This window comes from Orbicella faveolata, unplaced genomic scaffold (genome assembly GCF_042242905.1).
Source record: "Orbicella faveolata isolate gen_17 unplaced genomic scaffold, um_ofav_v1 contig_24, whole genome shotgun sequence".
NCBI lineage: Eukaryota > Metazoa > Cnidaria > Anthozoa > Scleractinia > Merulinidae > Orbicella > Orbicella faveolata.
Window position 1 is genome coordinate 2,733,119 of NW_028301552.1, and position 26,891 is coordinate 2,760,009.

At 38.9% G+C, this 26,891-nt stretch overlaps 4 protein-coding genes across 5 annotated transcripts; 3 read left to right on the forward strand and 1 right to left on the reverse strand.

The window, feature by feature from the left end:
- Positions 1-166: 166 nt before the first annotated feature.
- LOC110042487 (cytochrome P450 3A24-like) lies at positions 167-3,499 on the reverse strand. 2 transcript variants are annotated; one of them, XM_020747868.2, is made up of 3 exons: positions 3,312-3,499; positions 2,414-2,979; positions 167-1,757 (listed from the first exon to the last, which is right to left on the reverse strand). In XM_020747868.2, the coding sequence occupies exons 1-3, from the start codon at positions 3,431-3,433 to the stop codon at positions 772-774; spliced, it is 1,674 nt and encodes a 557-aa protein (XP_020603527.2). In that variant the 5' UTR covers positions 3,434-3,499; the 3' UTR covers positions 167-771. The 2 variants fall into 2 exon arrangements, with proteins under 2 accessions (XP_020603527.2, XP_020603528.2); XM_020747869.2 differs by having other exon boundaries at positions 3,331-3,418.
- Positions 3,500-7,251: 3,752 nt separating this feature from the next.
- LOC110042434 (retinol dehydrogenase 13-like) lies at positions 7,252-12,777 on the forward strand. Its single transcript, XM_089292239.1, has 4 exons — positions 7,252-7,498; positions 8,575-8,703; positions 9,727-10,278; positions 11,286-12,777. Exons 1-4 carry the CDS (start codon positions 7,267-7,269, stop codon positions 11,597-11,599), a joined length of 1,227 nt encoding a protein of 408 aa, XP_089148365.1. The 5' UTR covers positions 7,252-7,266; the 3' UTR covers positions 11,600-12,777.
- Positions 12,778-13,764: 987 nt separating this feature from the next.
- LOC110042494 (retinol dehydrogenase 13-like) lies at positions 13,765-19,404 on the forward strand. The gene is made up of 4 exons (XM_089291092.1): positions 13,765-13,911; positions 15,952-16,080; positions 16,952-17,500; positions 18,521-19,404. The coding sequence occupies exons 1-4, from the start codon at positions 13,827-13,829 to the stop codon at positions 18,832-18,834; spliced, it is 1,077 nt and encodes a 358-aa protein (XP_089147218.1). The 5' UTR covers positions 13,765-13,826; the 3' UTR covers positions 18,835-19,404.
- Positions 19,405-19,510: 106 nt separating this feature from the next.
- LOC110042495 (retinol dehydrogenase 13-like) lies at positions 19,511-26,810 on the forward strand. Its single transcript, XM_089291091.1, has 4 exons — positions 19,511-20,637; positions 22,669-22,797; positions 23,716-24,264; positions 25,278-26,810. Exons 1-4 carry the CDS (start codon positions 20,502-20,504, stop codon positions 25,589-25,591), a joined length of 1,128 nt encoding a protein of 375 aa, XP_089147217.1. The 5' UTR covers positions 19,511-20,501; the 3' UTR covers positions 25,592-26,810.
- Positions 26,811-26,891: the final 81 nt, after the last annotated feature.

Below are 26,891 nucleotides of genomic sequence, written 5' to 3' on the forward strand. Positions count from 1 at the left end.
TGTCGGTAATCACTCTGGTCAATCATAATGGCCATAGTCAATGCAGTGAACCAATCAAAACGCAAAGCAAATACTTGTAGCCGACACAAAGCACGGGAAAACGTGTGCGAACATGCCAGGATTGGCTTTGGTTTTACTTCCTCTTGGATAACGAAGTGACACGAAATTTTTAAGCCAATTGCTTAGTATAGTATTTTATTCCTACATCCCTGGCCGAGATTACAAAGAAATATATGTAAAACAACTCCCGTTGTTTCGAACTCAAGCTATTTCGGAATTCCGGACACTTTGTGTAGTCCCAAACTAATATGCTTATTGATCTACAGTCGTTACATATAACTTTGACGTATAAGTAGACTATTGAATGACATAATTATTCTGCGGTCTTCAAATGTTTTCACTACTTTGTACGTAATGTTGACCTCTATTAATTGTTGATAATATCAAAGTAAATGTACTACAGTTTAAAGAAACTGGAAATCGTATAAGAATATAACAGTCACATACGTTATATGTGACACTTTACAACCAAACAGTGAGTCATGTTCATCACATCCCGCTATTGCGGACGGTCCTGAGGGCGCCCGTACTTCATTAGTATAGGCGCGCACGATATATGACTTGTCCTGTTTTATATTTAAAAAAAAAACGTCAATTGGCTAAGTACGTACTACTTAATCTATGCTTTTCGGAAAACGTCAAGGCCTATCAGTTCAGTTTTGTTATACAAAACTTCACGACGTTTTAACGGTACATTACAGCTAAGGCTCTTTAATTTGTGGACTGCACTCTGATTAGCACTCCATCTTTCGCCGACAAAGTAATGCCTTCACGAATCTCAAGGGGTACTTGTGTCTCAGGAGATGCCACAAACTTGTACTTCATCAGAATTCTCACTAGAGCAATCTTGACCTCCATCAATGCGAACCTCATACCGATGCAATTCCTGGGCCCGGCGCCAAACGGCAGGAACTGGAAAGCATGGCGGGCGTCTTTGGCGGGACCACGGAATCTCTCGGGATCAAACTTCTCCGGGTTCTGCCAAGCGTCGGGGTCATGATGCAGGACATATATTGGAATCATGATCTCCGTGCCAGCTGGAATATGGATTCCATTGAGATCATAATCCTCGCAGCATTCTCGGTTGATGTGTGGAGCCGCGGGACACAGTCGCTGAGACTCCTTGATGACGCAATCAAGGTACTCCATGTTCTGAGCCAGTTCGTAAAGAGACTTCCTCTTGGCATTGGACTCCACGGTTTCTTTGATCTCTGTCCTCAGCTTGTCTTGAACATCTGAGTTTAGAGCCAAGTGATAAAGGATAAAGCTCAACGTGTTGCTTGACGTTTCGTAGCCAGCCAGAAGGAAGATGATCGATTGAGCTACAATCTCGTCATCGGAAAGTTTGCTGACCCCTTCCACCGTGGTCTCTTCGTTGGCGGTCATCATGAGATGGAGCAAATCTTTCCGTCCCGTCAACCCCTGTTGGCGCCGTGTTTTGATGATTTCTTTGACCACGTCTCCTAGATATATCGCTGGGTTTCCACGTACAGAGGACATTATCTTAAGGAGCAATTTGCCAAATGGCAGGCGGGCTATCAGTCTGACCATAAACGGCACTTCAAACAGGGCCTTGGCCTTCTCAAGCGTTTCGGTGTTTTCTCCCATTTGTATGTTCGCGTCCACACCAAAAGCAGTGGATAAAATCGCTTCCAGAGTTAGCTTGCTGAACCAGTCCAGCATGTTGACACTTTGATCTATGAAAGAAATCATGCCGCCGAAAGTTAGAAAAACCTATTTTTATAAGAACCGTGCACTATAATAAGACAAGACTAAAAAAAAATTCTTAACAAAAGATCTTAAAACTTTCACTTTCGTGGCTATTTTTTTTTTTTTACGGTCATATTTTCTACGACTAGCAGTTGAAATCGTCCAATTTTACGCCTAACGGCTACATAAATTTGACCCCACTCCCTAATATAAAGTCGAAGTAAGTGATTATATTTTCGATCATCCGCATTGTGTGTCTTTCTGTCTATATCTTTAGAAAAATTCTGTGACTCTTCCCGAAATCCACCACCGGTACTACTTTCTGTCCACAGTCCCTCTATTTTGACTTGAGTTCGTCCGGGTCGTAATTCAAGCAAATTAAAATACTAGTATACCTATAAGGTAGTGAATGCTGCTCTTCTCGCTTGTGAGGTGCATATAATGCACAAATAAGCCAACAGAATCATGAAACAATAATAACGATGATGTACAACAGCTAGTAGTTTGCTTTAGCTGAACAGTTTTCGAAGGCTTTCCAATAGGTGGCACCGAGGAAGCCTCCCCCGCTAAAATGATCCACTTAAGCCTCAAGAGATGCGACTCAAGGGATGGGGAAAACAATCAGAAAACGATTAATACTGACCTGAATCGGCAATTTTCTCGAGCTTTTCCATCAGTGTGTCGCACGACTTCTCGATCAATGGCAACATCAACTTCATCTTTCCCGCGCTGAAGGTGGGTGTCAGTGTGGACCGGATCCGCTTCCAGGTTTCATCTTTTGCCTCTAACAGGTTTTTCTCGAATGGATGACCCGGGAACTGCATTTGGAAACGATTTCGAAAGTTTGGAAAATCTTTGATCATTATTTGCTTCAACATCTCTGGATCTGCAACGACAAGCGTTGGTTTACCACCCAGACACATGGCAAAAACTTTGCCGTACTTCTTGGAGTAGTCGAGACACATCAGGTGCAGTACACCATATTTCCTCGTTTCGAGAAAGTTCCCAAAATATGGAACAGGTTTGGGGCCGGGTACGTTGAGCTTCTTGAGGTCAGCGAAACCACGTGTTCCATACCAGTAGAGGAACATAACTGTCAGGAGCAAAACTGATGCGATGGCTCCAGGATGAGCGAGGGGTTCCAAAGACAACATCTCCTGTAGGAATTCCATCCTTGAAATCTTCAACTTCGCGGTACTTGTAGCAAGCCTGGAAGAAAAATCAGTGGATTCAGCGCAGGTTAAATCTTTTGTTTACAGAGCAAATGCCAACATCACGAAAACAAAACTTAACACATCTCACTGCAAACTGCATCAGATTAGATCAGACACAGCTATAGGTTTTTAAGAACCAGACATCCGGTAAATTGCCCGTTTGTGAACATATCTCTGGCTGACAGCTCTATAACATACCGGCGTATCCACACTCTTTTTTTTACACACATTACTTTACAGAACGGATTTTAAGTCTTGACCTCTTGTTCGAAATATTAATGCGCCTAAAAGTTATGTTCATTAGTAAAATTAATAATAGTTACTGACCGAAAAAAATGTAACTTACAACTCAGAGTACGCTTTTGTAATGCCGCGCTGTAACACGAACAGGTGAAGTGACTCACTGGACAAAGGATACTAGCGACAACTTGCTTATATACTGCAGGCATTACGAAATGTTCGACGCAAAAACTGCAACGTAATGTTATCGTGACGTCTTCATGATCAGATGGCCTTGGCCTTTGCGAAGATTATGTGTACTGTATTCAAATGCCAGCGGAAAATGTTTTATTATTCTACAGTTAATTGTCTTTCTTCAGTCAACAAATGGTTATGAGCTAATCAGTTCGCTTTGAACTGTCCTAGCAGCAAGTGAATTTCTCAGGTTGATGCTTACGGCGCGAAACAAGACAAATTTTGCTCAGTTCCTTCACCCACGTCCATTTTAGCTCCTAACCTAGAAAATCATTTTTGTACACTTAATGAGTATAGCCAGGGTTTCATACAAATACTCCAGAAAATAGATTCTGCGGGCCTACTCAGATGGAACGACCGGTGACCCAAAATGGCAAATTGACAACAAATAATAAATATTGGTACAATATCCTCTAATTCCTTTGAGATCCCTGAATCGGCGAAATTTACAAAATGGCTATTCCTGTCAACAGGCGAGTTTGTGTGCGTTAATGAAGGTCAACGAAGGTTGTTCAATGTCAAGGTCATTATTATTTCGTCATGCCTTCTGCTCAGTCATCTCAAATCAGCAAAATACTCCATGAGTTTGGGAGCACTGATGTTTGCTACCTGGCTGTGTCCCTCAGCGATACTTTAAATACAGTCGAACCTCTACTTACAGCCACCGCTCTATTTATTGTAGTAGATCCACATCAGCCCTTTGGCGACCTTTATTCAAACTTACTTCACTAAAATAAAATGTGTATGTATCTAAAACGGCTATTCTTCAACGGCCACCACTCTAAAACGGCTACTCTTGAACTGTCATTTCTCACGGTATAACGGCCAATTTTTTGCCCCGGCGGACGGTCCACACATTTACTCTTATTTTAATCTCTCCACAACGGCAACGGTCACTAAAACGTGTCACAACTGCCAAAATAACTTCTCGCCAACGGCCAGTCAACGACTAACGAACAGTGTATACAAAACCACATTTTTTCGTAAAAGGTCATGAAACTTCAGCGACTTCAGCAGTACCGCGCGTCGATCGTTGGTGTCTGTTTCTGTTTGGTTTCTGTCTTATTGATATATTTTGGTTGTGTTACATACTCACACGCAACAATAAGCATTTTCGAGGACAAAAATGTTGCATCCCCCAAATTTAAAGGTGTCATAATATTATTACATTTCCCTGTAACGGCCACTTCTCTACAACGGCCGGCTTTCCTTTGTCCCCAATACAAGGTGGCCGTTATAGGGAGGTTCGACTGGACATAACAACTGCATTCAGCGATCAGTTGAACAGACATGCAAAGTTGGCAATGTTTCATCTTACCGGAAAGTTTTTTACAGCCTTGAATAATCATAAATATAAGGTGAATTTAGAAATGTTCCACCAGAAGTCTTGCCGTTGTTAGTGTCCGTACTGGTTAGCCACCGCAGGGCGTAGCCCCGGGAGAGTAACCGAGGGTAGCCGAGAGTGGGACTGTGCCGCCTAACGTAGTTACTCACAGCAAACAGCATCACCCAGTGACGGACCTCTAAACCGGCAGAAAATCGATAATACTACTTTACTGAATTAAGGCAAGGTTGGTTTATTTTTTGCCTTATACTGCCGAGATCGCATTCCCTGGGCTTTTCAAATGATAGAATGATGATTGCTTTAATTGTTCTAAATAAAAAAACGAAAATATCAGGGTGCAACTAGACTGCAAGCAACCCTGTTTTGTTCGAAAATCCGTGGGGAAGAACGCAAAGAAGAACGCAACACAAGCGAGCGGTGGCTGGTGAGCGTGCGAGCGTAATATGCGAAGCCGCGAGCCGCAAGTAACCCGCATGTCACATTCGCAGTCACGCTCGTACGCTTGCTTGTTTTACGTTCCTCCCGGATTTCCGAGCAAAAGAGATAATGCTCGCAGTCTAGTCTGCGATCGGCAATGAACCGTTTAATCAGAAACTTTTAGTTCGTCTGTTTTAGAAACAAAAACACTGACTTCTTTTCATATATATGAACACTTTGAGGTCCTGCATTAAGACGTTGTTCATGCAGTGGATTAAATTAAATTTGCGTTTCTTTGTGTCACTTGAAATATTTTAGGTTTTAAAAGCCCTTTTCGCGGTTAGTTTTTCTCATTTGCGTTACAACGTAATCCAACGTGGATGCGAGGCTTTGATATTGTCTTCAAAAATGTACCACAAAAACGACCACAAAGTCACACAAGGGAAGGCTCCGCACTAAGGTTCAACCGGCCCCTCACCCTTTTGTATATCATTTTGACAGAAAAGGTGCCCCCGGCGTATACCTCAAGTTGAAAAAAGGTACTCAGTTTCACTTACGTTCGTAACTGGCCCGTATGTGTATGGTTTTACATTTGCATTTACGAATAAATCGCCAAAATAGGACTTCTTCTTGTCATTTTCAGGTAGTACCTAAAAAATTAAATGATACAGCCATAAGGTGCGCCTGTTGGAAATATTTTAATTAAAGGGCCTTTAAAATAACTAAATAACAGATTTCTCTACCCTTTCCTATACCTCAACTTGTGAAATCTCTACCCTTTTATATACCTGATAATGTTAGCAGCAAAAGCTTTATCTTTATTAGTTTGCATCTTTTAATATGCAAATTTTTCTCAGCTTCTGTCATTGTTATTGTTAATTAGTTACTTATCTATAATTTAAATTTAGTTGTTACTTCTGTTCCAAACGGTCACTTTTGAAGATGTATATCGAATCATACGAAACGTCAAGTTAATGAATTTTGTTTTCCAAAATACGTTTTATTGTCACGTTTGTCACCGCAGTTTGTGTGTTATTTCTGAAAAAGGTACCCCGGGTCCTCCCCGTATAGGGAGTACAGTACTCGTGCATGCATAATTTATGAATACACTCCTTTAATAAGTTTAATCCACTAGCATAGTAATTCCTAACGTTACTATTCGCTATTAGTAGAATTCTATTAGTATAATAATGCAAATGCTGTAATCAGATTGGCTGAGCCATTGCACATATGGCAGCCATTAGTGTGCCGTGGCTTGGTGAAATATACGCCAAAATCACCTAACATGCCGCCGAATCATACCACAAAGGAGTGATTAGTTATAAATACCAGACCTTTATACCATGCCATAGAAAATAGAGCCAATCGGAATACGGGAAAGCTGTTGTATATTCGAGAGGGTCTCCCAGGGGTTTTGGGGAACAAGGGAACATTGGCAAAATATCGAAGGGAACAAGGGAACATTAGCCATTTTTTGGGAACAGGGGAACAAAATTCGAAAAATTACAAAGGGGAACAAATAATGAAAATGTGTGGGAACATGGGAACATAGGGCAATTTTGGAAGGGAACAAGGGAACAAAGACCCCCCCCCCCCGGGAGACCCTCATTCGACGGAACTACATCCCATCATGTAGGATGTAGGATCAACCTTCTCGTCATGCGCCGCGCGTATGTCGCATGTGTAAATCAGTTGGCCGCTGTACATGTATTTTCTATGGCCTGGTATGTATACAAAATAGTTATGCAACACCCTCTTGTGGTATACCATGGAATGTCACTCTCAACATTGCCCGAGCCTTTTGGCGAGTGCAGTTTGAGAGAATTATAAAACGTCAAGCGTACTGTAAATCCTTATTTTCTGAGCTTTCTGTCTTACGATTACTTATTTCTTACTTCATACTGAGAAAATTACGGACGGACGTGCGTTATTTTTCATTTTGCATTTTTGCATTGCAGTGCAACTTGAAAATCAACGATTTTAAAATTGACCAGCTCTCAGCCAATCTTAATGACATAATTTTCTCTGTCGCTAATAGCTAAGTGCATGATCACTATAAATAAGATTTACATTTTTGTGCATATTAAGAATTTTAGTCCGCGGGTATCTTCCCCTTGTGAGTCCCTTGTGAGTTGCGTGTCATTCTCGTGCCTACTGAGCGCGGCTAAGGAAGACTGGGAACTAGTTTCTTTCAAATCGACAATAATGGCGGTGTCACTCGTTTTCGTTTCGCTCTCTTTCTGCCTTACAGCGACCCGTGGAGAAGAGATAGCGGGAGGTTTGTTGTAATGTGAATGATCCTGTTATGTTATCTTGTTTGTCTATTTCTACGAACGTGAATTGTAAAATATAAGACTTTATGCACTTTCGTGTCATGCCGCATATGCGCAGCGTTCGGTGGGTTTGGAAAAAAAAAAATCATGCTTTTCCCTGATGCCATCACAGCTTAACTTCTCTTTGAGGGATTTCCCCTTTGCGAAATGTGACTAGGTTCTGGTTAGCCGGAATTAAGGGGCGAGGGTAAGGGTTTCAAAGATATCTCTCAGTTGTGAAGGTGCCAGTTCCCGCGAGTGTGTCCTTGAAGGGCCCTAGACAGTCACACGTTTGTTTTTGTTTACACGTGAGAGTTTGGCTATTACATTTTATTCGGAGCATGTCGCAACGAAGGGAATCACTGTGAAACTACCTGACCTTTGCTAAGTCCTCAAATGCCACCACTAAAGGGTTCCAGAAAATATCCATCCCCTCTCCCTGCCACACAGAATGTTCTTTTGGTTGAGCCCACTCCTCCTCCACCCTCCTGGAAATGTAAGTTTTCCTTTAATTTCTTTTTTCTGGCCACACAGAATTTCTAATGGCCTTCTCCCTTTTCCCTTCTCCCTTTTTCCTTCTCCCTTTTTCCTTCTCCCATTCCAAAAAAAAATGCTTGATTAGAGGTTAGGTTACAGGGACTCCTGCATCAAGTATGGTTAGGTTTATACACCTCATTTATGTTGTGTTACACTACATGAGAGTAAAACGGTTTGAACACCTAAAAGTATTTTAAAGTTAAAATCGCTTTGCCATAATTGCCACCCAGAATTACAGGTTTAGGCTGCTACTCTTCACAAAAATGGAGTGAAACTCATTGAGATTTGTGGTCTGGTTCAGAAATCAGAAACTAAGTACGTTAGACTGTAATTATACAATTAAAAAAAAGTTCACTGACTTAATCAAGTTTATGGCAGACAAATGTTGTCATTGGAAACCTGACGTATTTGTGTTGCAAGAAATTTTGTTATTGTCGTAGTGAGACTGTGTCATTGTGTTATTGTAGTAAAAAATAACTATGTTTTTTTTTTCAATCTCATAAAGGCAACAATTTCATCTCACAAAGTGCTGTTAGAACACTGATAGCTGTCATAGGAGTGACAATTTGTTTGGTAGTACTTATAAAGTGGTATTTCAGTGGAGGAGTATGCAAGAGCAAGGCACGATTGGATGGTAAGATTCACCATAGCATACTGAGTGACACTTCAAAAAGTGTGAATGTGCAGAATATAAAGTACAACTTGGAGGTTTTACTTCCAAAGGTGATTCACAGTTCATTTCATCCAGGCTATAGAAGTTTCAAATAAAGTGAGCTTGGCCTCAAAATATGTATACTTTTTATTTCTAGCCTTTCTTTGACCTAACGAAATCTGTAGTGATACTGTAGAGTTATGTCTTTGCCAGATAGAGGTTAATAATCTTGGGTCTTAATATAATAATTATTGTCAACTTTTCAGATGCATTGCCTGCAATCTACAGTGCAAAATTTGTTTGTTTATTCGATTTGTGTCTTTGCAGGAAAACAAGGCAATTTGAGTCAAACAATTGGGGCAAGAAAGTGCAGAATGATAGAGTTTTGCACAGTATGCTAGCATTTTTGTGAACATTTCAGTAGGATTTACCCCCAAAAACTTTTTTTCTCAGTTCAGCAAAAAATACAAAAGTCTCTAAGAGAAAGTGGCAACTGAAACTAATACCAAGCAATGTATAGCACGACTTTTTGTGTTAATTTCAACTACAGTGAACTACTTTCAACACAAAAATTAGCGAAAGCAATTAACGACATTTTGACCTTGGTTTTCACCAAATTTTTTGTTGAAAATATTCCTTTAAGCCTTACTTAGTGAACTACAGTGCTTAGTCTGTTAAATTAGGATGCCAAGGTGACTGATATCTTTTTGTTCTGTTGAATTTGCCTGTCTGAGTATTTTAGAGGTGAGTTTTATAGGATAGTCAGAGCATTTAAGTGGGAAAAAAGGGAGCATTAAGTACAAGCATTCCAGTGGAGAAGACACAGGACGAAACTAGTAAAAGCCTTTGAGGGGACAGTGTATGAGTAGGGATATGGAGAAAGTTTAACCCCTCATCCTTGTACTTTTTGACCTTCTCCAGTTTTGCTGGCTTGTTTTTCTGTGACTACACTACAGTCTTACAGTAACACTGATTTTAAAAGGGTTTTATTGCTGTTATGTTTAGGCAAGACTACAATTGTGACAGGTGCCAACACTGGAATTGGAAAGGAGACAGCATTGGATTTTGCAGAGAGAGGTGCCAGGGTCATTTTGGCTTGCCGAGATGAGGAGAAAGCCAAAGATGCTGCAAGGGACATTGTTGCTGAGACTGGAAGTGATAAAGTTGTTGTCAGGATTCTTGACCTGGCTTCTTTTAAGTCCGTCAGAGCTTTTGCTAAGCTCATCAATGAAACAGAAGAGAGGCTAGACATTCTTGTAAACAATGCAGGGCTTGCTGGATCTTACAGGGTGACAAAGGATGGCTATGAAAGTATTTTTCAAGTAAACTACCTTAGCCATTTTCTGCTCACTTTACTAGTGATGGAGAAACTGAAGAAATCAGCACCAAGTCGTATTGTAAATGTATCATCTTTAATGCATGAGCTAAAATATGCAGATCTCCAACTTGACGATTTTACACTTTCCAAAGAGAAGTTTGGAAAAGTGAAGAGTCGCTATGCTCAATCAAAGTTAGCACAGGTTGTGTTCACAGGGGAGTTGAGCAAGCGATTAGAAGGTGAGTGAAGTCATGTGAGCATTATGTACAAGTATGTTTGATGTAATAAATTAGAATTATAATGCCTTAGAAACCACCTCTGTCCGTTTTCACTAGTACACATGAGTGACATACAAAATTCACATACAATGTATACTCCTTGAAAAGTCCTTGAAGTTTTACCAATAGTCCTTCAACTAATTTGAAAAGTCTTTGAATTAACCTGAGGCTACAAGGTATTAAACAGCCAAGTTCTTTTTTGCATCTACGTAATCGAAGAACTTGGCCATATGCAGCCATATGGATATACAAACTGCAAGTCAAGCTTTTAAGGTGGCTCAAAACAGTTTCCAGCACTTAGATTTTGATAGGTCATTATAACCACTCTTTATCTCTTGATGCTACAATCATGGTAAAATTTGACAATGAATATAAAAAAATTTCACCGTACCATTTTTGAGTTATAAGCCCCTAAAGCTGTATTTAAGGGTGTTTTTAGCAGGTCATGCTGTTGCCATGGTAACCTATTGTGGCACAAAAATGATAACAAATTTATTCACCAGTGATTGGACAGTTTTTTGATACCATGATTGTATATGGTAGTATGAAGTGAGTCGTAGTATTTCTTCTCCCTTATGGATGGGATGCTAGTCCATCACAAGGTTTACTGGTACCCCATTTATACCCCTGGCTGGAGAAGGTACTGCAAGAGTAGTGCAAGAGTAAAGTGTCTTGCCCAAGAACACAACACTTATTATTGACCAGCTGGTAAAGCTTCCATCAAAGGAACAACAGCTTTTGAGAACACAACACTTTATTCTCGGCCGACATGCAGCCATGTTCGTTTTACACACACAATACAGCCCATGTGGAACACTGTGACCCCTATGATACCACAACAGAATTATCTCCTATCAATACAATGATGCAGCTGGGGCTCAAACCTAGACTACCTGGACCAGTGTCCAGTGCAATAATCATTAGGCCACAGTACAGTGAATTAACATGCCTTAATTTCCTTGCTTCAGGTACTGGAGTAACAGTATATGCCCTTCATCCTGGTGCTGTGAAGTCTGACATCTGGCGATGCTGGAAGCTTTTCCAAAAACCTTTTGTGAAACCATTAGTACAGCTCTTGATGTTCCTATTTTTCAAGGATTGCAAGCAGGGAGCACAGACAACAATCTACTGTTCAGTTGCAGAAGAGCTAGAAGGTGTCTCAGGGCTTTACTACAGTGATTGCCGAGTCAAGGAGTGCAATCCACTTGCCAAAGATCCCGGTTTGGGAAAGAAGTTGTGGGATGTTAGTGAAAGGTTGACTGGAGAAAGCTGGACCAATTAAAACTGATAACAACGCAGTTTTTACTTAATAGCGATATTGATTCCATTATCAGCATTTCTTTGCTGAGTGGCCAAGGGTATAAAGACTATAAGTGGCCTTGCTCTAATGAATGTCCCATTTTTGGTAACAATAATTTTTACATAAATTTTATTACAATAACCAACTTTACCGGTATTAATAGAGGGTAACACAGAACAGTAGTTATTACTGATAAACCAGTGGCCCTCCTAGAAATATTTACAGTATAAAAAGATGAACTATAATACACTCAAAACCATTAATACTCTTTACACTATGCTCCAGAGTTTTCCATATAAGTGACCAGTGTACTGAGTTTATTTAATTTATAAGTGAAATGATTTGTTTTGTTAGTTCATTATTGGTTAGGAATTATTGTAAATAGCTATCTTATCGTAAATAATTAAACTCTTGCTTCTTTTAATTAAATAATTTGTTTAGTATAATAACGGCTAATTAGATTATTTAGTAGCTGTGTATTTATTTATTTTATTTTTTTTATTTTTTAAGTACCCCTAGTTAGTAGAGGGTCTTTACCCTTGGCTTTAATTAAGTCATTGATTGATTGATTGTTTGATTGTTTGATTTGACTGAGTGAGTGACTGAGTGAGTGAGTTATTGATTGATTGATTGATTGACTGATTCAATCCATCAAGGTGGAGTACACCAACTCTGAGAACCAACTCTCAGAGAGTCATCACTGCATTAAAAATATGTGTTACTTGTAGCACAATTTGAATACTCAGGTAGATTTTGCTTCAATACTGTTATCAGAAGTACTATCAGTGTATTAATAAGATTATTGTGGTAGATGGAAGTTCTAGTCTGCTGTTGATCAACCTCTAACTTTTCAATGGTTAGTCTCTAACAAAACAAGTTAAAACAGTAAATATTGTAGTGTCCACAATTAGTTTTTTTTTAAAGCTACTGTAAATACCCTTTGACACTCAAATAAAGTCTTTCTTTCATTCATTCATCTGTCCGTCCGTCCGTTCATTCATCCATCCATTCATTCAACTACTATCTGCCTATCCCTGAGGTAGCTGCTCACAACAGCTTCAACTTCTCCTTTACTTATCACAGCATGCACATGGAATTATGTAGAATTAGATGGACCTGAAAGATGTGAAAATAAAAGTCACTTTCCTCTGTTCTCACAACTGTCTGAAGTTAATTTATTTTGTTCCTTTTACATTAAGCGAGTCTTCTTTTGTGCAGCTGTACCCATCCCACCCTAAGAGAAATGGTAGGGCTTTCTCTTCTCAGTTTTTCCCTTTTGTGTGTGTGTGTGTGTTGCGGGGGGGGGGGGGGGGGGGAGGGGTGGAGACACTCGCCAAGGGTGCTTTCCATTCAACCAAAAAATCTGGTGTGAATTTCCAGAGATTTCCGGGGGCGAATGGAACAGATCTTTTCCGATTGACTACAACAGAATGGAAAATGATAAGCTGCACTTTTCGTTCACTTGGAATTTTTCAGTGACTTTGAGGTTTAAATTGCAATATACAAGCAAACAGGGTGAACACTGATACGTCAACATCGTGACTTTTTCTGCTTTTTATAAACCACAACAGCAGAGACCTTAAACAAACCACAACGGCAGGGAAAACGTCGCAAAAAACAAAGGGATTGTAATTTTCCACACTCCACATTTTCCATACTCCTCATTTTCCACACTCCACGTCTTCCATACTCCACATCTTCTACACTCTTAATTTTCCACACTCCACATTTTCCACACTCTTCATTAGCCATACTCCCCATTTTCCACACTGCTCACTCTGCCGCGCACTCCGCACTCCGCACTCCGCACTCCGCACTCCGCACTCCGCACTCCGCACTCCGCACTCCGCACTCCGCACTCCGCACTCCGCACTCCGCACTCCGCACTCCGCACTCCGCACTCCGCACTCCGCACTCCGCACTCCGCACTCCGCACTCCACGTTCCGCACTCCGCACCCCGCGTTCCGCACCCCGCACTCCGCACTCCGCACCCCGCGTTCCGCACTCCGCGCCCCGCGTTCCGCACTCTGCGCCCCGCGTTCCGCACTCCGCGCCCCGCGTTCCGCACTCCGCACCCCACACTCCGCACTCCGCACTCCGCACTCCGCACTCCGCACTACCGTTTCCATGCAACCACAACCTCCCGGGATCGTTTTCGGGCCGCGATAATTTGCAGAGTCATTCTATTCTTCGGTGATCATAAGTAATATGGCAGTCACTTTTGTTCTTAGCGGTATTTTCGTTTCGCTCTCTTGCTTCCTTAAAGTGACGCTTGGAGAAGAGATAGCAGGAGGTTTGTTTTCATGTCAATGATTCTTTTATGTACTCTTTTTGGTTTATTTTTGGCTTATCCTTTTGTTTGTGCGACATATGGGAAATCAAAATAAGGATTGCGAAAACCCTTTAGTCTAAAACAGAGGAGACGCTGCTCCCTCTTTTCTAATGCATTTGTTCTTGTACATGTTAGTGTACAGTGTGTTTGTGAGTGTCGGGTTCGTTGTGATCTGTTTATTGCGGTTCATTGGGAAGACATTTTATGTGGATTTTACAAGCTTATTAATAAAAGCAGACAAAAGACAAAGATTTTATGGCAGTTCGAAAACTTGCAAAATTACAAGGATTTATGTGGAAAACGACTGGAGTGTGAGTGGGGGGCAAAGCGTATTCTTCCCTTACAAATCCTTCTAATTTCTAACATCCATAAAAATTCCCTCTTAAAGGATATGAACCTGAAAATGTAAGCCTACATGTAAGCTTATTCCAATTCTGATTTTAACATTATGCATTATTGGTAAAAATTTAAAAACGATCTCTGGCCAAAACGATTTAAAAACTGCTAGCTTTTGACTGCCTGAACTACAGTCTTTGACGATGCACTATTATTGTACGGCTTGTGTTTGTTGCCAATACGCACGCTCTGATTGACTAATTGGGTGATTCCAGAAAATACCCCCACCTATACCACGGGCAAGGGGAGGGGGGGGGGGGTTCTTTGAACTGGAAATCCAGAGGCATGGCGGTACTTACGATTGGAATTCCGAGGGCATGGGAGGGTTTTTTAGAGAGGACAGACAAGAGTGTGAAAGCACAAACAAACTGTGGAAAGCAAGATACAAGACAGACCTGTATTGATCGATCACACATATGTTTATGTTCACTTAGAGAAGAAAAGCAATAAAATCTGGGTTGTACATTGGGCTCCAGAGGCCTTAAAGTTGATGAATTTCTTGTCAGAAAATCGTTTGTGACAAACCCCAACCCACCATGCTTGTTTACTAAAAATAGATGCGCCAGCAACACATATTCATAAGGGAACTGCTTTAATGGCATCTGAACAAGTGAATAACATTTGTAATATCGAAGGTAAATTAGGCAAGATTTGCCCACTTGTGTTCTATTTTCCTAATTAACACACAAAACAATGAAAATTTTTATTCCTTCACTAGTTTAGTTGAAAACTAGTTGCAAAATTGCCATTGAAGAGGAGAAAGTTTTAGTCGCAGAACATTTAGTCATGAATGCATGCGATCGTATCACTCGCAATTTCTAGCCCTGAAGACAGTTGATAAACTTCTGGGAAGATGCAAAAGCATAAAATCTCTTTCATTGGAAGTCTTAGGTTGACAAACTAGGATTCCAGATGGTTGAAGTAAAAAAACAGAAATCTGGAAGGGAGGGAGGTTAACGATTTCGGAATTTGGAGGGCATTGGGGTAGAGCATTTTGGAATTTCCAAAGGCAAGTGGGGGGGGGGGGGGGGTTAAAATGTTCATGCTGCCCATGGTTGAGTATGGATATTTTCTGGAATCACCCAGTCTAGGACATTTATTCTCCCGTATTGCCCACAGGCCGATCATGGGCCTGTAAAAACAAAGCAAAAGCTATATAAAAAGCAACATTACTTATCAACCTCAGATGTTCTTTTTGTTTGGAAAATCTCAAACCTTGGCTCTGTCGTATTGACCTCGCTGTTGCTCAGTCAATAACAGCAAGGTCTCGGTTTGAGATTTTCCAGCAAAGACGTCACTCTGGGTTAATAAGTAGTTACCAATGAGTAAATCAGTGGGTTGTTGAAAAGCACTTGTACAACCTGACTGATTGTTGCAAAATCCCTGCACAAACAATTTGGGCCTTTATTGTACTTTATAATCTTGTACTGTAATGAAGTTGGTTACTTCCCTCTGTATTAATTTGTATTAATTGTTATTTTTGTATTTAATGTTGATGCTAACCTGGTTATTTCAAACCCCCACAATTTTGAACCATTTTCCTTTTCCCCTCAGAGTTTGAAATAGCAGGGTTCAACTGTATGTTTTGCTTTCATTCTCATTAAGGTGATAATTTGATCTCCAAAAGTACTGCTACATCAGTGATAGCTGTCATAGGAGGAACAATTTGTTTGGTAGTACTTATGAAGTGGTATTTTGGTGGAGGAGTATGCAAGAGCAAGGCACGACTTGATGGTAAGATTCACAATAGTGTACACACTTCAAAAAGTGTCAAATTATAATCTTGGTGGTCTCAAAATAATTTTTGATTTTAAGATGCATGTGTGACTGTAAACTTCCAAAAGTAATGACCAGCGCTACTTTTGGAATTAGCAGCCTTTGAGGCTCATTACTTTTGTGGGGTTGTTTAACTTTCAAGGAAGAAAAGGCGTTATATAAAGTGGGTATGACTGAGCTCTTCTTATAGTTTAAATCTATATTGTCTAGACCATGTCAGTGGTCTGCAGGAAAGCTAGTTAGGTACCATAAACTATTTAATGTATTGGAATTGGCTTAGAACACCTCTGCAACCAAGCATGCTGACAATAATTCTAAGCTGATTCCAAACCATTATAGTATTCTTTTTAAACAATAGTCACCTAATTCACATATTTTTACTTTGCTTTTGTTCTTCTTCTTATTTTTATGTTGCCTTTTCTTGCATATATTTTATCATATTGCAGTCCAGTTTTTATTCATTGAAGGCTGTAGAAATGAAATTTTTAGCCAGCAAATGTTTTTATTGTAATTTTGATTATGCCTCATCCCGGCTGTGTTTCAATCTTCAATTATTATTTATGTCAAAAAATGGCTAGTGAGCATTTCAGTGAATTTTCCCCAAAAAGTGACATGTTCAGCAAAAAATGAAACAAAATTTTAGGGAATTGATATTTTTAAGAGAAGATGGCAACTGAAACTAGATGAACATTTTTAAAATCATATGCCAAGCAATGCATAGCACAATTTTTGTATTAATTTCAAGTACAGTGGAGTGCTTAGTCTGTTAAATTAGGAAACCAGGATGAGTAATCAATATATTTTTGTTCTGTTGTTTTGTAATGTTTAGGCAAGACTGCAATTGTGACAGGTGCAAACACTGGAATAGGCAAGGAGACGGCATTAGATTTTGCACAGAGAGGTGCCAGGGTCATTTTGGTTTGCCGCAATGAGGAGAAGGCCAAAGATGCTGCAAGGGACATTATTGCTGAGACTGGAAGTGATAAAGTTGTTGTCAGGATTCTTGACTTGGCTTCTTTTAAGTCCGTCAGAGCTTTTGCTAAGCTCATCAATGAAACAGAAGAGAGGCTGGACATTCTTGTACACAAAGCAGGGCTTTTTGAATCTTACAAAGTGACAGAGGATGGCTATGAAAGTAGTTTTCAAGTGAACTACATCAGCCATTTTCTGCTCACTTTACTAGTGATGGAGAAACTGAAGAAATCAGCACCAAGTCGTATTGTAAATGTATCATCTATTGGACATGCCTCAAAAGGTGCAGCCTTCCAACTTGATGACTTTAAACTTTCCAAAGACAAGTTTAATGGATTTGTTCGCTATACTCAGGCAAAGTTAGCACAGGTTGTGTTTACCAAGGAGTTAAGCAAAAGATTAGAAGGTGAGTTATTAGTGAACATCTTCAGTCTATAACTACATTAATGTTTCATGAGGTTTATTTAAAATAATCTCTAATGTCCAAAAAATAATAATTAAATTATTATTGTTTTGGTCTCGAAACTATAATCTTTATTGTCATTCTCATGATTATAGTGTAGGTAAAGGTTAATCTCGTCCACATTCAAGCCTGACCGTGACCTGAATGGCTGGTGCTGTAGGAGATAAAGTTGAACCCTGTTATAACTAACTCTCAGGGGAAACAAAAATAGTTTGAAAATAGCGGTGAATTGAAATAGCGTTAATGACTGTAGGGCAAATCCATGATCTAATAAATTGTTTTGAGTCAAATTAATAGGGAATTCAAACTACTCAAGTTTATATTAGTGGGCCAGGTCCAACTGAAACTAACCTTACCCTAAGGAGAAAGTTGTTATGGGGCTTTTTTACTGCTCTCTGATGGAGAACTCACCAGGGCACCATCTTAATCAAGTGTGAGCCTTGTTGAAAGCACTACATGTATAGGGGAATCTTTGTTTACAATATTTACCTCATTAAAATAAATGATTCAGTGTCTTATCGAACTGTAAAAATTTTTGTTGAATATTGAAAAAGGCATGGCATGATTAACTCTCGTTATTTAGGGACTGGATACTTCTTGTGTGACACAGGTTTAAGAATGCAAAATTTTATAAAGTATGTGCTAGCTCGCTAGCACTTTTATCACCCAGAAATTTTGCAGATAATTCCTCCTTATGACACCCAATTGCAAAGAGCCAAAAATTTGATCAGTTACTTGTTCTAAATTTCACAAACCCTGTAAATGTTTGGAGTAAATTTGCATTGAGCATGATGCCGTCTCTTTGTAGAGTCATGTGTTAATTAATGAGCAAAGGTTGCTTTATATACATGGGTAGAGAGAGGTACAACATATTGACCCAGACAAGGCTTGAATTTAGATTGCTTGGTCCAGAGTGCAGCATGCCAACCTTTAATTAGTCAATTCTTAATTCTGTAACTTCAGGCACTGGAGTAACAGTATATGCCCTTCATCCTGGTACTGTGAAGACTGACATCTGGCGATACTGGCCATTTTTGGAGAAACCCTATATGAAACCATTAGTGCAGCTCGTGATGTTCCTGCTTTTCAAAGATTGCGAGCAGGGAGCACAGACAACAATCTACTGTTCAGTCGCAGAAGAGCTGGAAGGTATTTCAGGGCTTTACTACAGTGATTGCCGAGTCAAGGAGTGCAATCCACTTGCCAAAGATCCCGGTTTGGGAAAGAAGTTGTGGGATGTTAGCGAAAGGTTGACTGGAGAGAGCTGGACCAATTAAAACTGAGATAACAATACAGTTTTAACGTAGTTAAATTCCCAGTTTTTTCTTCTTGGCACATTTTTTAAAGTACTTGTTTTAGAAATCGAGAAAATTCTTACCAGTACTCACTATGTGGTCAGAATGTAGCTTTGATCCTGAGGTGCAATAGCAGATTAATGAGAGACTCATCAGCCTTTCGTGGTCAGCCCAAGGAGTAACTGCCTCCAAATCCTGATGTAGAGATGGTGATTACTTGAATTGTTAGAAACTTGAAGTATATCTTAGTTTTAGTCATTACGTTAATAGCCCATTTTATTTAAGGCACTTTTAAGTATCTTTGTAGTATTAGCACAACAATATTCCAAGTTGTTGTGGTATGGTGGAAACTCAATCTTGTATTTTATTTGTTTCAATTTAGTTATTGCAAAAGAAAGAAAAATGTGGCAAAGGTCCTGCTATTTGCCTATCCCTGAAGTAGCCAGCTGCTCACGGCATCTTCAACTTTTCTGCGTCTTATTACAGCATACACAGGGAAGTTTGTAGATGGGTCTGAAAGATGTGAAAAATAAACATCCATTCCCTGTATAACTAGCTGAAGTTAATTATTTTCTGTCATTAATTTTAATATTTCAACAAGTCTTAAGGGAGCCTTCATTTGTGCCTCTGTACCCACCCCACCCTGAGGAAAAATGGGAGGGCTGCCTTTTTTCTGATTTTCCTTTTTTTTGAGAGGGGGGGGGGGGGGTTCAGCTAAACATAGACTACCTCAAAGATGCTATCAACCAGATTGATCACCATTACCTACAGTTAAAACTTTAGCAGACATCCTCGGGACTATGAGTCTGCAGTAGGGAGTTTAATGAAAATGACCCAATTTTTTTGTTGTAAAAAATATGGCCTACCATATGATGTATACTGCTACCCTCTTAAGATTTCCAGTGTGTTTTAATTTCTAGTCCACATTTACTGTGATACATAGTCATACAACATTACCTAGGGAGGGACTCCTGTGTGAAAAGGTCAAACTTAATTTCAAGGTCATTCAGTGTTATTTCATCATGTATGTGATTTCACCATCTGCTACTAGTATGTGTTATGTGGGATCCAGGCATTCTGTTTCAGAAAAACCAAATATCAAATCCAGGATTTGAATATCATTTTCATCACTAATTTCCTGCTAACAAAACAATGACAAAGGAATCAAAGAAAACAAACTGAGGAAGACTTCTGTTTTTGTGGCAGCTCTGAAAAGATCCGTTTTCAACAGCTCCACAAAGAGCTGTTCTAAATTTTCCTTGAAGTTTTTCTACGGGGGAGAAAGACCCTATTTATAAGTTTCTGATTTTACTAGAGCAATGGGGCTGGCGATCTAGGTCATAGAATTATAAAAGTAACAAAAAATATGTTTGTTTCAGTTTTATAAGTAAGCTGTCTGTTGTACTGAACTGTTACATTGCATTCAAATCGTTGATTAATTATTACTGTACATTTCGCTTGGGTTCCCTATAGTAAATGTTGTATTAGAATTAACGGTTGCATTATTATTTTTTGAAAATATCAATTTTAAATCCACTGTCCAATATTCCTCAGTCCACACCTTTCATTATTTTGCCGAGGAGCTCATTTCCGGTTCGCTGGATCATTTCCGGTCCCGCGATCGTTTGGGGCCCGGGGCTCCCGCCGGGATGGTTTGCAGAGTCATTCTCCGCCAATCTTCATATAACCCGGATATAAATATGGCAATCACTCTTGTTCTTAGCGGTATTTTCGTTTCGCTCTCTTGCTTCCTTAAAGTGACGCTTGGAGAAGAGATAGCAGGAGGTTTGTTTTCATGTCAATGATTCTTTTATGTATTCTTGTTGGTTTATTTCCATGAACGCTTATGCTTTTGTTTGTGCGGCATATGGGAAATCAAAACAAGGATTGCGAAAACCCTAAAGTCTAAAAACAGAGGAGACGCTGTGCCCTCTTTTCTAATGCATTTCTTCATGTATTTGTTAGTGTGCAGTGTGTTTGTGAGTGTCGGGTTCGTTGTGATCTGTTTATTGCGGTTCATTGGGAAGACATTTTATGTGGATTTTACAAGCTTCTTAATAAAGGCAGACAAAAGGCAGAGATTTTATGGTAGTTTGAAAACTTGCAAAATTACAAGGATTTATGTGGAAAACGACTGGAGTGTGATTGGAGGGCAAAGCGTCTTCTTCCCTTACAAATCCTTCTAATTTCTAACATCCATAAAAGTTCCCTCTTAAAGGATATGAACCTGAAAATGTAAGCCTACATGTAAGCTTATTCCAATTCTGATTTTAACATTATGCATTATTGGTAAAATTTAACAATGATCTCTGGCCAAAACGATTGACTGCCTGAACTACAGTCTTTGACGATGCACTGTTATTGTACGGCTTGTAATTGTTGCCAATACTCACGCTCTGATTGACCAATTGGGTGATTCCAGAAAATACCCACACCTACATGTATACCACGGGCAGCTTTTTGGAATTCTGAGGGCAAGGGGAGGGGGGTTCTTTGAACTGGAAATCCAAAGGCATGGGGGTACTTACAATTGGAATTCCGAGGGCATGGGGGGGGGGGGGGGGTTCTAGAGAGGACAGACATGCAAGAGTGTGAAAGCACAAACTGTGGAAAGCAAGATACAAGACAGGTATCGATCAATCATGCATATGTTTATGTTCACTTAGAGAAGAAAAGCAATAAAATCTGGGTTGTACATTGGGCTTTAGAGGCCTTAAAGTTGATGAATTCCTTGTCAGAAAATCGTTTGTGACAAACCCCAACCCACCATGTTTGTTTACTAAAAATAGATGCGCCAGCGATACATATTCATAAGGGAACTGCTTTAATGGCATCTGAACAAGTGAATATCATTTGTAATATCAAAAGTAAATTAGGCAAGATTTGCCCACTCATGTTCTATTACAAAACAATGAAAATTTTTATTCCTTCTCGAGTTTAGTTGAAAACTAGTTGCAAAATTGCCATTGAAGAGGAGAAAGTTTTAGTCGCAGAACATTTAGTCATGAATGCATGCGATCGTATCACTCGCAATTTCTAGCCCTGAAGACAGTTGATAAACTTCTGGGAAGATGCAAAAGCATAAAATCTCTTTCATTGGAAGTCTTAGGGTGTCAAACTAGGATTCCAGATGGTTGAAGTAAAAAACAGAAATCTGGAAGGGGGGGTAACGAATTTGGAATTTGGAGGGCATGGGAGTAGAGCATTTTGGAATTTCCAAAGGCAAGTGGGGGGGGGGGGGGTAAAATGTTCATGCTGCCCATGGTTGAGTATGGATATTTTCTGGAATCACCCAGTCTAGGGCATTTATTCTCCTGTATTGCCCATGGGCTGATCATGGGCCTGTAAAAACAATGCAAATGCTACATAAAAAGCAACATTACTTATCAACCTCGAATGTTCTTTTTTGGGGGGAAAATCTCAAACCTTGGCTCTGTCGTATTGACCTCGCTGTTGCTCGGTCAATAACAGCAAGGTCTCAGTTTGAGATTTTCCAGCAAAGACGTCACTCTTGGTTAATAAGTAGTTACCAATGAGTAAATCAGTGTGTTGCTGAGAAGCACTTGTATAACCTGACTGATTGTTGCAAAATCCCTGCACAAACAATTTGGGCCTTTATTGTACTTTATAGTCTTGTACTGTAATGAAGTTGGTTACTTCCATCTGTATTAATTTGTATTAATTGCTATTTTTGTATTTAATGTTGATACTAACCTGGTTATTTCAAACCCCCACAATTTTGAACCATTTTCCTTTTCCCCTCAGAGTTTGAAATAGCAGGGTTCAACTGTATGTTTTGATTTCATTGTCATTAAGGTGATAATTTGATCTCCAAAAGTACTGCTACATCAGTGATAGCTGTCATAGGAGGAACAATTTGTTTGGTAGTACTTATGAAGTGGTATTTTGGTGGAGGAGTATGCAAGAGCAAGGCACGACTTGATGGTAAGATTCACAATAGTGTACACACTTCAAAAAGTGTCAAATTATAATCTTGGTGGTCCCAAAATAATTTTTGATTTTAAGATGCATGTGTTACCGTAAACGTCCGAAAGTAATGACTGGCATTACTTTTGGAATTAGCAGCCTTTGAGGCTCATTACTTTCATGGGGTCGTTACTTTCAAGGAGGAAAAGGTGTTATATAAATTTGGTATGAATGGGCTCTTCTTATAGTTTAAATCTATATTGCTGTCACGCATGTCTAGACCATGTCAGTGGTCTGCAGGAAAGCTAGTTAGATGCTATAAACTATTTATAATGTGTTGAAATTGGCTTAGAAGACCTCTGCAACCAGGCATGCTGACAATAATTCTAAGTTGATTCCAAATCAGTATAGTATTCTTTTTAAACAATAGTTACCTAATTTACACATTTTTACTTTGCTTTTGTTTTTCTTATTATTTTTATGTCACCTTTTCTTGCATATATTTTATCATTTTGCAGTCAATTCCATTTTTTATTTGTTGAAGGCTGTAGATCGACAGCCGAAAGCTCATGTTCTTTCTTGAAATTTTTTAGCCAGCGAAAATTGTTTTTATTGTAATTTTGATTGTGTCTTATCCTGGCTGCACTTCAATCTTCAATTGTTATTTATGTCAAAAAATGCCTAGTGAGCATTTCAGGGAATTTTCCCCAAAAAGTGACATTTTCAGCAAAAAATGAAACACAATTTTAGAGAATTGATATTTTCAAGAGAAGATGGCAACTGAAACTAGATGAACATTTTTAAAATCAAATGCCAAGCAATGCATAGCCCAATTTTTGTGTTAATTTCAAAGACAGTGGAGTGCTTAGTCTGTTAAATTAGGAAACCAGGATGAGTGATCAATATATTTTTGTTCTGTTGTTTTGTAATGTTTAGGCAAGACTGCAATTGTGACAGGTGCAAACACTGGAATAGGCAAGGAGACAGCATTAGATTTTGCAAAGAGAGGTGCCAGGGTCATTTTGGCTTGCCGCAATGAGGAGAAGGCCAAAGATGCTGCAAGGGACATTATTGCTGAGACTGGAAGTGATAAAGTTGTTGTCAGGATTCTTGACCTGGCTTCTTTTGATTCCGTCAGAGCTTTTGCTAAGCTCATCGATGAAACAGAAGAGAGGCTAGACATTCTTGTAAACAATGCTGGGCTTGCTGGATCTTACAGGGTGACAAAGGATGGCTATGAAAGTATTTTTCAAGTGAACTACATCAGCCATTTTCTGCTCACTTTACTAGTGATGGAGAAACTGAAGAAATCAGCACCAAGTCGTATTGTAAATGTATCATCTCGAGCACACACCTCAAAAGGTGCAGCCTTCCAACTTGATGACTTTAAACTTTCCAAAGACAAGTTTGACGCATTTGTTCGCTATGCTCAGTCAAAGTTAGCACAGGTTGTGTTTACCAAGGAGTTAAGCAAAAGATTACAAGGTGAGTTAGGTGAAGAACATCTTTGAACAGTCTATAACTACATTAATGTTTCATGAGGTTTATTTAAAATAATCTTTAATGCCCAAAAAATAATAATTAAATTATTATTGTTTTAACTATAATCTTATTGTCATATGATTATATATAGCGTTAATCTTGTCCACATTCAAGCCTAGTGACCTGAATGGCCGGTGCTGTAGGAGATACAGTTGAACCCCGTTATTTTTAACTCTCATGGGAAACAAAAATAGTTTGAAAATACTGGTCAATTGAAATAGCCTTAATGACTGTAGGGTAAATCCATGATTTAACAAATTGTTTTGAGTCAAATTAATAGGGAATTCAAACTACTCAAGTTTATATTAGTGGGCCAGGTCCAACTGAAACTAATCCTAACCCTAAGGAGAAAGTTGTTATGGGGCTTTTTTACTGCTCTGTGATGGAGAACTCACCAGGGCACCATCTTATTCAAGTGTGAGCCTTGTTGAAAGCACTACATGTATAGGGGAACCTTTGTTTACAATATTTACCTCATTAGAATAAATGATTCAGTCTCTTATCAAGTTGCAAAAATATCAGTTGAATATTGAAAAAGGCATGGCATGATTAACTATCCTTATTTAGGAACTGGACACTTTTTGTGTGACAGGTTTAAGAACACAAAATTTTATAAAGAATGTTTGAGCTCATTAGCACTTTTATCACCCAGACATTTTGCAGATAATTCCTCCTTATGACACCCAATTGCAAAGAGCCAAAAATTTGATCAGTTACTTGTTCTAAGTTTCACAACCCCTGTAAATGTTTGGAGTAAATTTGCATCGAGCATGATGCCTTCTCTTTGCAAATTCGTATGTTAATTACATGTAACGAGCAAAGATCGCTCTATACACCTGGGTGGAGAGAGGTACAACATATTGACCCAGACAAGGCTTGAATTTAGATTGCTTGGTCCAGAGTCCCGCATGCTAACCGTTAATTAGTATTACAGTGTTTTAATTCTCTTGTTTCAGGCACTGGAGTAACAGTATATGCCCTTCATCCTGGTGCTGTGAAGTCTGACATCTGGCGATACTGGAAGCTTTTGCACAAACCCTATATGAAACCATTAGTACAGCTCTTGATGTTCCTGCTTTTCAAAGATTGCAAGCAGGGAGCACAGACAACAATCTACTGTTCAGTTGTAGAAGAGCTGGAAGGTATTACAGGGCTTTACTACAGTGATTGCCAAGTCAAGGAGTGCAATCCACTTGCCAAAGATCCTGGTTTGGCAAAGAAGTTGTGGGATGTTAGTGAAAGGTTGACTGGAGAAAGCTGGAACAATTAAAACTGATAATAATACAGTTATAACTTAGTTAACTCGCCACCTTTATCTTCTTGGCACATTTTTTATACTACTTATTTTAGAAATTGAGAAAGTTCTTACTCATTATGTGGTCAGAATGTAGCTTTGATCCTGAGGTGTAGATTAATGAGAGACTCATTAGCCTTTCCTGGTCAGCCCTCTGGAATTTAGTTAATTGTACGATGTATTGATAAAATAGATAGATTAAATTTTAAGGAAATCAAAAGACTACTCGATCATTACCAAGGAGTATTACTTTTTTAAAGACTTTCTTTTCAACAGTGCAACTGCCTCCACGTCCCGATATAAAGATAGTGATTACATGTAGTTTTAGAAAATTAAATTAATATTTTAAGCCTAGATTGACTTAGCTTCATATTTAGTATTTTACATGTATATGTTTCATGTACTGTAGGTCAACCTTAGCAAGTGTTGCACTTGTTAGTATTGTAAGTAACGTGTATTGTATGTGAGTAGTAAGTAGTCTTTTTAATTAATTAATTAATTAATTGATTAATACAATGTAACTTATTGTAGTGTAAGTAATGTAAGTAATTGTATTGTTAGTAATTATCCAGTAAGTGATGTAGGTAATTGTCCCATAAGTAATGTAAGTAGTTGAACTGTAAGTTGTTTTTTTCCCTGTGTTTTGCAATAAAAATATATTTAAAAAAATAATAATAATAAAAATTTTTTAAAAAAAACGTATATGTTTCAATTAATATATTTTAGTTCAGTAGTATACACGACCCTGCAAGCTTTGTAGCTTTAACTCTTATCATGTCGAAATAAGGCTATTATGTTATGTTATATGTGTTAGCATCTTTATATGTCTTAGTTTTAGTCATTATGTTAATAGCCCATTTTGAGTATCTTTGTAGTATTAGTGCTATAATATTCCCAGTTGTTGTGGTATGATAGAAACTCAAACTTTTAGTTTATTTGTTTCAATTTAGTTATTGCAAAAGAAAAAAAAAATATGGCAAAGATCTTGGTTTGGCAAAGAAGTTGTGGGATGTTCAGTGAGAGGTTGACTGGAGAGAGCTGAAACAATGACAACTGATCAACAATAGAGTTTTATCTTACCATAATGATTCCATTAATATCCTTCCTTTGCTGAGCAGCCAACAGTATTTTTATACCATTAGTTCCCTATTCATTAAGCGGCCTTAATCCAATAAATTTCTCTTTTTTTGGTTAATACTCTTTACACTATGGTTTCAAGGCTCGTGGGTTACTTTCGCTGACATTTGCTTTTCCAAAACTCCAAAACAGACTTAAA